Source organism: Magnolia sinica, chromosome 2 (genome assembly GCF_029962835.1).
Source record: "Magnolia sinica isolate HGM2019 chromosome 2, MsV1, whole genome shotgun sequence".
In the NCBI taxonomy this organism is placed as follows: Eukaryota; Viridiplantae; Streptophyta; class Magnoliopsida; order Magnoliales; family Magnoliaceae; genus Magnolia; species Magnolia sinica.
In genome coordinates, this window is record NC_080574.1 from 135,895,733 (window position 1) to 135,908,832 (window position 13,100).

General features: G+C 42.8%; 1 protein-coding gene across 1 annotated transcript; it reads right to left on the minus strand.

Moving 5' to 3' along the window:
* Positions 1-3,689: 3,689 nt before the first annotated feature.
* LOC131237797 (uncharacterized) lies at positions 3,690-4,212 on the minus strand. Its single transcript, XM_058235791.1, has one exon. The coding sequence runs from the start codon at positions 4,164-4,166 to the stop codon at positions 3,759-3,761; it is 408 nt and encodes a 135-aa protein (XP_058091774.1). The 5' UTR covers positions 4,167-4,212; the 3' UTR covers positions 3,690-3,758.
* Between the last annotated feature and the right edge of the window lie 8,888 nt (positions 4,213-13,100).

Below are 13,100 nucleotides of genomic sequence, written 5' to 3' on the forward strand. Positions count from 1 at the left end.
CACTGTGTGTTCACACGCAAGTTCTTAGATGGTGATTTCTTAGTTCTCCTATTATACGTTGATAACTTGCTCATCATGGGAAAAGACATTAAGAAGATCGACAGGCTGAAACAAGAGTTGGGCAAGTCGTTTGCGATGAAAGACTTGGGCCCGGCTAAACAGATCCTATGAATGGAGATAACCCGTGACAGAAGTAGTAGGAAGCTTTGGCTGTCAGAAGAGCGGTATATTGAGAAAATCCTAAAGCAATTCAATATGAATGTAGCAAAGCCGGTCAGTACTTCACTGGATGGTCACTTCAGATTGAGCGACAGACAGTGTCCCAAGATAAAGGCAGAGGTGGAAGATATGCAGAAGACACTCTACGCATCAGCTATAGGAAGTTTGATGTATGTTATGGTGTGTACATGCCTGGACATAGCATATGCAGTTGGTGTTGTCAGCCGCTATCTTGTCATTCCTGGTAAAGAGCATTGGGCAGCAGTGAAATGGATACTAAGATATCTAAGAGGCTCATTTAGGCTGAGCCTATGCTATGGTGACGGAAAACCTATGTTAAAGGGCTACACAAATGCAGATATGGCAAGCTACATAAACTCCAGGAAGTCTACATCGGGGTTTATGTTTACGTTTGTAGGGGGGATGGTTTCTTAGCAGAGCAAGCTACAGAAGGTCGTAGCATTGTCGACGATAGAGGCCGAGTATATTGCAGTCAAAGAGGCATGTAAAGAGATGCTTTGGATGAAGAGGTTCCCACAGAAACTTAGCCTGAAGCAAGAGAAGCACGTGGTCTATTATGATAGTCAAAGTGCTATACACTTGAGCAAGAATCCAAGTCAGCACTTTAAGTCGAAGCACATAGAGATTCGGTATCACTGGATCAGGGATACCTTGGAACAGAAGGTTTTACAGCTTGAGAAGGTCCACACGGACGATAATGAGTCAAACATGATAACTAAAACTTTGCTCAAGGGTAAGTTTGAGGTTTGTAAAAACCAGGCTGGTTTGAAAAAGGTGAATTTCTTCTGAGTCAGAAAGGGGGAGATTTGATAAGGTTTTCCTCCTCAGTTCAAAAGAGAGATGGGGCAGCAGGGTGAAAAATCGGAGTAGTTTACAGTGCTGCTTTACCGGTCCTGGGTGGCTCTCGACTGGTTGAGTGGGGCTCAACTCAAAGTCTAGCAACCATCTAATATTTTTTATCCGGGGTACTCGACCAGTCGAGGGAGGTGCTCGACCAGTCGAGTGGGCCACTCGAGTACCCTGCTCGACCAGTCGAGGGAGGTGCTCGACCAGTCGAGTGGGCCACTCGAGTACCCTGCTCGACCAGTCGAGGTTATGCAAATTCGTTCAGCGATTTTATGCGAATTGCGAAATTTTGAGTCATTTCGCAACAAGGTGCGGAAAGGAGTTTCCTAAACTATAAATAGGGGTGCCTAGGGCTTTTCTAGGGATGACAAGATGGTTTCCTAAAGCTTTGCAAGGGTTTGCTAAAGGGTTTAGGGCTATCAAAGGTGAGAGAGTGAGAGAAAAGAGAGAGAGGAAGCTTATAAAAAGGAGTCGACGTCTTAGCGCTTCTACATCCTCGTGATCGGTGAGATCTCTCTAGTTTTTTCTTTTATTCTCTTATTGCTTATCCACTCCTATATGAGTGAAGAAGGTTGTAACATTCTACTTTATAGTGGATTGTTGATCTGGACGAGGTCCCGTCGTTTTTACATTTTTAAGAGTTTTGTAAAAATCTCTTGTATGGTGTGGTTTATGCTTTGATTTATTTTATTGCTTTATTATTCCATAATTCTTGTTTGTTTTGAGAGGTTAGATCCTAAGATTTTTTGCAAGGCCCTCAACACCTACCACCATAATAATTATATTAAATCCACTCCAACTATTAAATTTCATATAAACAATTTGGCCAATGTAAAAAAATAATACTCTTCCGTGTTTCATGTGAGCCACGCGAAACAATTTAAAGGACACGTGGTACCCCTTTATACTATTTACAATCAAGTGGTACACGTATCACAAATTTAGTTGGCTTTTGGGCCTTTGGCCTAACATGGAGTGACTTGTAATGGTGGTTGGATTTTACATAAATATTATAGTGGGGCCAACCTAAGCCACCAACCCATTTGCTCGGACCGTGACATAAGTGATAATTAATCAATTATTGAAGCAGCTTTTTGAAAACTTTTCTGAAAATATAGTAAGTGTAATTAGGTAATTTTTTTGTAAATTTCCTTAAAATTTGAATAAATAGTCAGGAACAGGCAGCAGCTTTGAGTAGCCACCATGATGTATGGGTGTTATCCACACTGTCCATCAATTTTTCCGTATCATTTTCGGTTATATACCCAAAAATGAGGAAGATACAAGGCTTAAGTGGGCCATACCAAAGGAAGCAGCGGTGATAATGATTTTCACCAACTTTTCTAGTGCCCACCATGATGTTTATTTTCCATCCAACTTATTTATAAAGTTACATAAACCTAGATAAAGAGAATAAACAAATATCAACTCCATCCAACACTTATGTAGCCCACAAAAAGTTTTCAATGGTAAGAGTTTAATCCTCATTGTGTAGTTCACTTGAGCTTGGATCTGCCTCATTTTTAGGCTTGTGTCCTAAAATGATACGGAAAAAATGGATGGACGGTGTGGATAAGACCCATACATCACATCACGGTGGCCACTCAAAGCTACTGCCCGTTCCGAGTTGGAGACGGGCGGGGACGGGCTTAGTACGCAACCCGCGTCCCTTGGAGCCATGGTTGGATAGGACGCGGGCCTGTCTCAGCTCGGAACCGAGCAGGCCTTTGAGTGGCCGCCGTGATGTATGGGTATTATCCACACCGTCCATTCATTTTTTTTCTTATCATTTTAAGTTTAAGGCTAAAAATGAGTTAGATACAATGGTCAAGTGGGCCACACCATAGGAAGCAGAGGTGATAATGATTCTCACTGTTGAAACTTTTCTAGGGCCCACAGAGATTTTTATTTGCCATCCAACCTATTCATAAAGTTACAAAGACCTGGATGAAGAGAAAATACAAATATCAGCTCCATTGTGGCCCTCAAAAAGCTTTGAACGGTAAGAGTTTAATTCCCATTGTGTAGTCCACTTGAAACTTAGACCTGCCTCATTTTGGGGCTCATACCCTAAAATGATATGAAAAAATGGATGAACAGTGTGGATAAGACCCATACATCATGGTGACCACTCAAAGCCCCTGACCGTTCCCAGCCAGAGACGGGCGGGGTAGGACGCAATCTGCGTCCGGTTGGATGATACCGGCATGAGATTTTTCTCCCAAACGGTACACCCATACATTGGACCCTTACATGGATGGCCCGTGTATAAAACTTATTTAGACATGCCAAACTATCCGAGGAAAAACAAATCTAGTTAATGGTCAAAAGAAATTGATGGATGGGATTGTCCAGAAAGTTTTATTAGTGAAAAATACACCATCTCTTTTATACAAAATTATGAAACTCTCCATCTGCGGCGGACCCAACAGACCAACGGTCTGGATCACGGAACCGTAGGTCTCATTTCTCTGTATTAGCGCGTGTATAGATTGCAAATATGTGGGGCCACGTATCATAACTTATATGTTCACACTTCTAAACAGAAAACATGAGTAGCAGGTGTAAGATCCGGGCCATTCATCATACGGTGGGCCGGGGGATCTTCAACGCGGGCCCACCTAGAGATTGGCACGTGCGATGAAGTTAAAGAAAATTACAAAAGAGCCCTTTCAAAGGGTAGATAATTCCCTGGAATCGAGAATCGACTTATAAATCTCAAACATCATCCGGTTCTCGAAATCCCGAGCCGACGCCTTGGCAACGCGCCCTCTCGGTATCCTTTTCCCGCCAAAACCGTCCCCGCCGCTGTGAAGGTAGCCGGTGGACCCCTGCAGAGCAAGCATGGCTTCCACGTAAGCGTCTCGGAGCCAAGCCGCGATCTTGATCGGCGAGGGGAGCTTCAGCTTCAGCCTCAGCTTCGGAATCGTGCGGATCTTCCAGAATCGGCGTTTCTTGCTGCTCCCCCCCAGCCTCGACACCCTCACGTGCCTCTTGCACGTGCCTTCGAGGCGTTGGTAGTTCCTTCGGTGCCAATATCTCTTCAAGCTCTGATAGAAATGAATCGAAGAGAGTTCCATTGAGAGAGAAATTCCCAAAACGACTGCGGAAATGAGAGAGAGAAAAGGGTCTCTTTATAAGAAGAGAGAGAAGTTGTTGGGGAGTCTAGGACGACTTTCTTACCGGAGTTCGTTTTGCCTCTGTTGCGACTAATGTTCCATCGTATGTCGCTCACCACTGGGGCCCACATGCTGCGATAGTAAAACTGTTTGAGCTGTGCATATGTTTGATAGTATCTAGATATGCTGTTGTTTTATCATTAAGCTCAGTTGATGTTTTTAGACTTTGATTTTTGGAGTTAAATGATAGCCATTGAATTTTTTTTCTAATTTTTATAAATTGATGGTCACGTCCATCCGTTCAGTGTAAGTTTCCAAACATGTTCCTTATTGCATATTATCCGTAAGTTTCCAAGCATGTGGGCCCCAGTGGGTGGAGACACACCTTGGATGCTTCGTCGCGACAGTTCAAAAAGAACTCTTAAATGGTTTTCTGGGATGGGCCCAGTTAGGTCACCATGACGGGAGCGGATTGGATACTGAACGGTTCAGTAGCGAAAACGCCACTGAAGTGATGTGGCAAAACGCCATTGGTAAGATACCAATGGCATGTTCCCTGGGTATAAATGCTACTCCGTTAGATCCGTTAACGGATCTTTCTCCGTTTCCGCCGTGCACACTCGGTCAAGAAATCGGATTGTCATACTGAGAAAATTCAGTTGGGCCCACTGTGAATTTATATGATTTATCCACACCCTTTATATGTTTTTTCATCTAATTTTAGGCGTTGAGCCCAAAATTGAAGCTATATAAAAATCTCAAGTGGACCGTACCACAGGAAACATTGGAAATAATGATTTCCACGGTTGAAACCTTTTCAGGCCCCACAGTGATGTTTATTTTTCATCCAAACTGTTCAAAGGGTCAAAACCCATGGATGAAGGTAAAAAAAATAATAATAATAATCTTAATCCAAAAATTCTGTGGCCCTAAAGAATTTTTCAACAGTATAAATTCAATTCACACTGTTTCCTTTGATGTGGTCGATTTTAGCCTTTTATATGCTTAGGTTTTAAGCCTCTAAAATTATCTTATAAAATGGATGGCCAGACTGGATAGAATACATAAATCATAGTAGACCCCACAAAGTTTACTCAGTATGCAATCCGCTTTCCTTGGCAACATACGGGTAAACTACACGTACATTTTTATTAGATGCGGAAGTTCCTGGAACTCAGGTGGAGCCCATTGTATTGTTTGTGAGAAATCCTCCTCTTCCATTCGTTTTTGAGTTCATTACAGGACATTATACAAAAAATGAACAGTATACAAAGCTCAAATAGGCTATACTAAAGAAAAATGTAATTAGGGAAATTCCTACCGTTAAAATCTACCTGGTTTCGACAGTAATGTTTACAAGCCATCCATACCTATTGACTTCATTCCTACTAGGATGAAATGAAATCAAAAATATTAGCATAACTCAAAACTTATGTGGCTCACGGATATTTCAACTGTGTACATTCAATTATCATATTTTTGGCCCACTTGAGCTTTGGGAACCATTCATTTTTTGCTTTATGTCCTGGATTGAACTCAAAAAACAAATGGATGGATAGGATTTCTCACAAATATCACAGTGGGCCCCACCTAGGTTCCAGCGCAGGAACTTCATGCAAAAGTTTTTAACAGGAAATTCACGTCCCTTTTTTCTTTTTTTCTTAAGATAAATAATTACCTGTGCGTGGCCGAACGCATTCACGGCCCAAGTGAAAAAACATCCGGTAATGAATCTCCGTTGGAAGAGCATTTATTGGAAGGAAACAGTCGATTAGTATCGACCAATGCCATTTTACCACGTAAGCGTCCAGTATCCAATCCGCTCCCCACCACCATGACGGTTTAACTTGACTAGAATAGAGGTTCCCTAGGTTCGGACGCGAATTGTGTCCTACGGGGTCCACTATAATGTCTGTGTTTCATCCATGCCGTTCATAGATTTTCTCATATTGTATGATCTTATTAATGAAGCAGGTCCACAACTCCGGTGAACCACACCAAAGGAAACTGCAGTGATAATGACACTCACCGTTGAAACCTTTCTAAGGGACAACGTGATGTTTTTTTTACCATCCAACCTATTCGTAAGGTCATGCAGACGTGGATGAAGTGAAAACACAAATATCTGCTTGATCCGAAACTTCTCCAATTCCCAAGAAGCTTTTAACGGTGGACGTTCAATCCCCACTTTGTGGTCCACTTACGCCCTGGACCCTTCACACTTTTTGGATCATACCTTAAAATGATCTGAGAAAAACTATGAACGGCATGGATAAAACACTTACATCACGGTGGGCCCCACAGGGCACTGCCCGGACGGATTACCGTCCGGCGGGGGTACGACGGAATCCGCGTCCGGTTCGCTAAACCCACACGTGTGTGAGAACCCTCCTCATTCACCCACATAGGCGACAGCCGGTATGGTATACGTACGCAGAATTCGAAACTCACATCAGGTGGGCCACGCTTATATGATCTGCCGATTCAAACATCAGGCCTTTTCACGGGTCGAACAAATTCTTTTTCAGCCATCCATTTTTTTGTACAGTGTGGCCCACTTCAGGAGAGGGAGAGGGCCTGAAGACTCTAAACAGTGTATCACACCTGATGGAAGGTTCATGCCTAAAATCTGTAAATTCATTCGGTGCGGCCCACCTAAGCTTTTCATCATGTAAACGCCTCTTCACCCATCAGCTGATGAACGGGTTGGATTGCATATAAGTGCCACGATGGTGCTCGAAAGGCTTTCATGTCGGTGTCCCAATCCCACTGTTCCCTATAGTGTGGCCCATCTGATCTTTGGACTCAGGTCCTAATATGAGGGATCGCAGTTGATGGACGGACTGAATGTCACGGTCACATCATGTGTGGCCCACAGAGCGTTCTTCCTACAATAGTTGCTGTAGAGGATACCGTTCCCCAGTCCAAGGGCCTCGATTGTGCTCGATAGATGTGACAAAGGCCCAACACTTGCTACATGGCCCACTTGTCGCATCCAATGTGGACCGTTGGATTTATGCCACCTGTGTCATTGGAAGATCGAAAACAAGTTGGTGGATTGGGTACTATCATTGCCTGTATTGAACTTAACAGGATATGAATGAATGGGGAGGCTGCTGTTAAAGATAAAGCCTATACATAAAGTTAGGTTTGGATAATCGTTCTATTATTAGTACATGTATGGTAACAGGGGATTTGGTTGGAAAGTAGGCCACTATTAAACTCTGTAATTCCATCTGGAATGGCACCAGAGCGGATTAAGCAGCGCAGTCTCTGCCAAGGTAACACATCATTTATCATGGGGTCCAACTTAATGTATGCGTTACATGCCCACATGGTCCATTTGTTTTAGATTATTTGAGGGCATAAGCCCAGAAAATGAAGCAGTTTTAAATCTCAGGTGGACCATACAATAGAAAATAAGTGTGGTAGAATGCTCAACTATAAAAGATGTGCTAGAAAAAAATTAAAATTTAAAAAATAATAATAATAAAAGCTTGATCTAAAACCATATTACCCCCAGTAAGGCTTTAGGTGGTGTAGTCTAAATGAGATATGGATCTGCTTCATTTTTTGATCATGCCCTGAAAAGATCCTTTAAAAATAAAATTAAAATAATAATAATAATAAATAAATAAATAAATAAATAAAAAGAGGCTGGATGGCATGGACTTGGAAATTAAATACATCAAGGTCGGCTCCACAGTAAGGACGGCACCGTCTTGGGTGAGGCCGGGGCCGCACCTAACCCTCTCCCAGTGGAATCCGGGTTGCCAGTAAGAATGGTTAGCCGCCATTTCAAAAAAGGGCGGTGGCACGTCCACAACAGCCTGTACAATGGTTGTACCAGAATCTAGACCGTCCAAGACCCTGACTGTGGATTGAGCATTAACATCAAGTGGGCCGTACTTGCATCCAAAGCCATCCATCTTCTCATCAGGTAGTCCCTACTAAAATTAAACGACTGAACGATTAGAAATACAAGCATCGGTTGATTTTCAACACATGTTTGTGGGTCAAAAGATAATTATACCCAGTGATTTTTCATTCAGGGAATTATCGCAGGAAGCTCCGTGTAATGAATGGACCAGATCTCCCACAGTTGCACTATACTGTCACGCGTGTGGCGGGTCCTCTCTTGATTTCACTCGCTCGAGCTCCCGTTCTCATTAATTCGCCGATTGCAGCAGCAGGAGGAGTATTTTGCTTTACATTGAATTTGCGCGAGCAATGATGAAATCACCATTTTATATACTCTGGTAAAGTGTGATGGATGATACGCATCTATCCTTGGGAATTGCATACGTGGAAAACAAATAATTTAATTTTTTATGGAATCAAATTTATATGAACTAAAAATTATGCTTATTTGATTATCTGACTATCGTATTGGTAGAGATTTAGAGGACGATTAAGAATAAAAATATCCAACGGTCCTATTTCAACAAATAGGTGTCCACGAATCAGAGGTTAGGATTATTGGAAGCAATCTGATTTTTAAAACATAACGTAACGACTCTGAGTTAAAGAATTTAGTCGGTCTATTTTGAGTTAATGTATACCTCATATGCAATTTCTGAGTGCCTGCGTATGAAGCGTCAACCGCAGCCGGAGTATCAAATAATGACATTTTTTCCATATGATGGAACATTCTCCAACCAGCGTCAACATTTTTTTATTCTGATCCAGTGACTGTAAGAGCACTATATATTTCTGGCAGGATGGGGACACAGAGACAGTCTCAAGGAAGATCTGAACCGTCCATTATGTCCATTCCAAACATGAAACCCTAAAAATGATATATCCATGAAATATTTGGATGTATTTTTACTGCCATCTGTTTTCTTTGCAACGGATCAGATTCTTAGGATCATCAGTCAAATTAATTCTCTAGAATTATAACCATCCATAAAAGTTCCTACTAAATGGATGGTTCAAATTATTGAATGGACCTAATTTCATATTAAAAATATTTTTGACTGTCCATTTTTATAGGCTATTGATAGATGGCTAGAACCGACCAACCTTCTTTAATTGTCATCAGTGGCCCATGAAATGTTGGAAGGAGCTAATGAGCAGCTGAGATCTATCGATTGGACTTTCAAAGTGTCTCGGTGTAGCTAGAAAATTCTAAATCCACTGGAAGGGCAGTTGGAAGCACTGGTTCACGAGCCGGCCACTCATCACGTGGGCCCCACTTTGCAGATTGCTTGTGGTCTTTTCTAAAATATCATGATGTTTCGATCATAGGTGGGCCAGATGTATAAGTTGATCATGGACCATCAGTTGACTTATCTTCACCGTCAAATCATTCTATATACGCGTGGCCCATCTGATGATCAGATGTGCATATCTTTTGTGACAAGCCATATTCGTGGTGGGATCCGTCTGATGAGCCGATTGGATTTCCACACGTGCGATTAGTTACAAAGTGAGAGTAGAATTCAAAATAAGTACTCTACAATGGTGGACTCGTGGTTCTGAAACTTGTGTGGAAAACGGATCCGTGAAAAAGACAGGCTCAAATAACCATCGGAACTATTACGAGGGAAACGAGGTACACGTGAGAGAGAGAGAGATGGTGGGAGAATACTTATTATCACCGACAAGCTGTGAAACACGTGTGCCACATGCATGTCCGAGTTACATACATCAGGTGGGCCCCACCGGATATGCACGGAATCAGGCCAGCCTGCATTGCACATCAGGTGGCTTACATGCTTACATTGAATGTAGACCGTTGATGTATTCCTTAACCATCGTGTTTCTTATGCGCATGTGCCCACCTGATTAGAGGACAACTAAGCTTCTAGGTCAGGTTGCGACAGATTGGGTTGAACCCAAGCCCGGCCCATTTACTTGAATGCGCCATGGTTTCTAACCCGAGCCCAACCTTCTAACTATCCACCCTGGACTCGGGCTACCACATAAGCTAATCGGGCCACTTGACCCATGGACCCACCTAACGAGCTCTCGGGTGCTCAATTTCCAAAAGAAAGCCCATGCTTCAAAGGCCTAATTTATTGATGTATGTGGGACGTCTTTACTTGGCCATGGCCCAAAAATCTCCAGCCTTAAGGGGGCGGCATATACGTAGAATAAAACACGTACATGTGAATTCGGGCTGAGCCAGGTTAGGATAGAATGACCCAAGCCCGAACCCGGTGGAAACATTCTGGCCCGGACTGGCCTACGAGCCGCTAATATCAGTCCAAGCCGGTCCAAAGCTGAGGAGCCATTGCCATCTTTTAATCCCAGCCGTGAACTGTTCATTTCTTTTCCTGGATTTTGCTTTGCCTCTACCGGTGCTGATTCACTAGTGCCGCACCAATGTGGTAGGCCCACCATTGATGGGTCATGAAGATATCGTCTATGCTCATCAATGGTGTTGGACCGTGGATCTTTCTTTAAATTCTCGCTTATATGGATGATGATCTCTGATCACTGAGAGCTTTCCACGTGGTCATCCATGGGAGGACCTACTAAATGAACGGTCTAGATCAGCACGTAGCTAACCACAAGAGGTGGTCGATCTGCATAGCCGTCCATCTGCATCGCAACTATTCCTAGTTTTGGGCCAGGCACATAGAAATATTTTACATTGGGCCTTAAAAATCCGGCCCGTAACTGGCAAAAGGCCCACATTCAAAGCACGACTGTACTGGGCCAGTGCCACTGGCTATGATATGGCCAAGCCCATTCCTAACCATCTGATCAACGGTTATGGTGTTGGGTGGAGGCATGGGCCATAGAGTATTTTATAAGGGTCCATCCAGTAGAAACTTTAGGCATGAACACAAGCTCATCCACAACTAAGCATTGCTAATGGATCAATGGCCAGGCCCAGCTGATTGATGGACCAGGACACATCTATTGATAGATTATAGACCATAAATCAGATTATTAAATGATCTGGACCTTTGGTTAATGGAGATTTTTGTTTGTTGAATTTGGACGGCTGACTTTATTTCGTTTCGACCATGCATTAGATATCACCAATTCGGTCAGTTACTTTTGAACTTTGATCAGCGGATCCCACAATTTGAACGGTTCGATTCAATGCGCGTGTACGCATTTGCGTACAGTTGCTACAGGCTACATGCATGAGTATGGATAATCGGGAGACGTATTGGCTACTCCCCTGACACCAGCCCCGTGGCTGATGGTCGGTGCTCTGTGGACCCCACAAATATGTAGTTTCATCCATTCCGTTCATCCCTTTTTACAGATCATTGTACTTGTTGGTACAAAAAATGATAGGGATATAAATTTTATGTGGACCACACCACGGAAAAACAATAATGATTTGATTTCCACCATTAAAATCCCCCTAGGGCCCACTGTACTGTTTATTTACATCCAATATGTTTATTAGGTCACAAAGACCCAGATGAAGGGAAAAAATAAATATCAGCTTGATCTAAAACTTTTATGGCCCCCAAAACGTTTTTAATGGTCAAGGTTCATTCAACACTGTTTCTTATAATGTGGTCCACTTGAGATTGATATATATATCATTTTTTCTTTAATATCATAAAATGATCTGTAAAAATAGATTTACGGCATGGATGAAACACATACATCATGGTGGGTCCCACAGAACACCGACCATCAGCCAATGGCTGGTGGCAGGGGGAGTAGTCAATCCGTTTCCGGATAATCGTATTCCTCTGGAGATTTAAGGCGGCTACATCATATGCCCCGCGCGAGTGAGATGGCGAAGATACCATGCTGAACGTATGCCAACTTGGCATACGTTTACAAGATCAGATCAGTTCATGTGGGGACCACCCTAATTATCCCCTGATCAGAAAACCATTCCTGTCCATTCATTGAATACTTTACATGAGACAGGTGGATGGCTACAAAAATGAACAATGGTTCTATGGCCCAGATGATCAGTTGACTGGACTGACATTTAGGAAAGAGAATTTTAACGGTATGCTCTATTGGCCCTTACTTCTTGCACGTGTGAAAGCAGGATCATAAGCAGCGAGGCACCTTCCATATCACACTCGCGCGTTTCCATCGTGTTTCCCTTCACTTTAACAATGACCGTCGGCTGCATCGGCTGTTGAGGTTTGCTAGCGCCACACCACATATCAATACTCAGCCACACGTGCCATACTCGCATGTATGCACTTCATCTCACCGTGTACCATCTGGAAACCACTGTCAACGTGAAGGAACCAAAAAACCCTGGACCGTTAACAACAAGGTAAGCCAGCCGTTCACAAAAATAATGGACGGCGTAAAAGTACATGCAGACGCTTTTATACCGTTCTTGTTTTATGAAATGAATGTTTACCAGCTTCATTTCCTGGGTAACACATCTAAACCTTGGGTCCAGCTAATACACGGATCAGATGTCCTACACATCTGTCACGGGCGACTGACTGTAGTGGTGCGTGTGACGATGTTCGCGTGGGTTTAGCAAACCTCTACCTTTATATGATACTCTGGGAGAGTACGAAGTTTATAGTATGCATTTAGATATTGTACACATGGCGACACTAGCTCAAATCAAACGGACCGACCAAACATATCTTGGAGGCCACTGGTAATAACGGTCCTAAAAACCAGATTGGTGGAAAATCCTAACACTGATTCGTGGACGCTTGTCCGTTGAAATATGGTCATAGGAAAGATTATAACCGTCCAATTTGTGTGTACTAATCTGATAGATAAATGATCGAGATAAGCGTAATTTTGGTTCATGATACAGTGAAACTGGGACCCACAATTTGACAGTTCAATTTGAATTACTTGTATGCCACGTATGCAAACCGTAGGTGCATGTGTATGAACTATAAAATTCTACCAGAGTATCAAAGCTTTTTCTCCGAGATCTAAAATATATCCTCCCTAAAAACTCATTCCTTACCATCCTCGGCC

Coding starts and splice junctions, on each gene's coding strand:
- LOC131237797 (XM_058235791.1), bottom strand. CDS start 4,166: ATGGAACTCTCTTCGATTCATTTCTATCAGAGCTTGAAGAGATATTGG.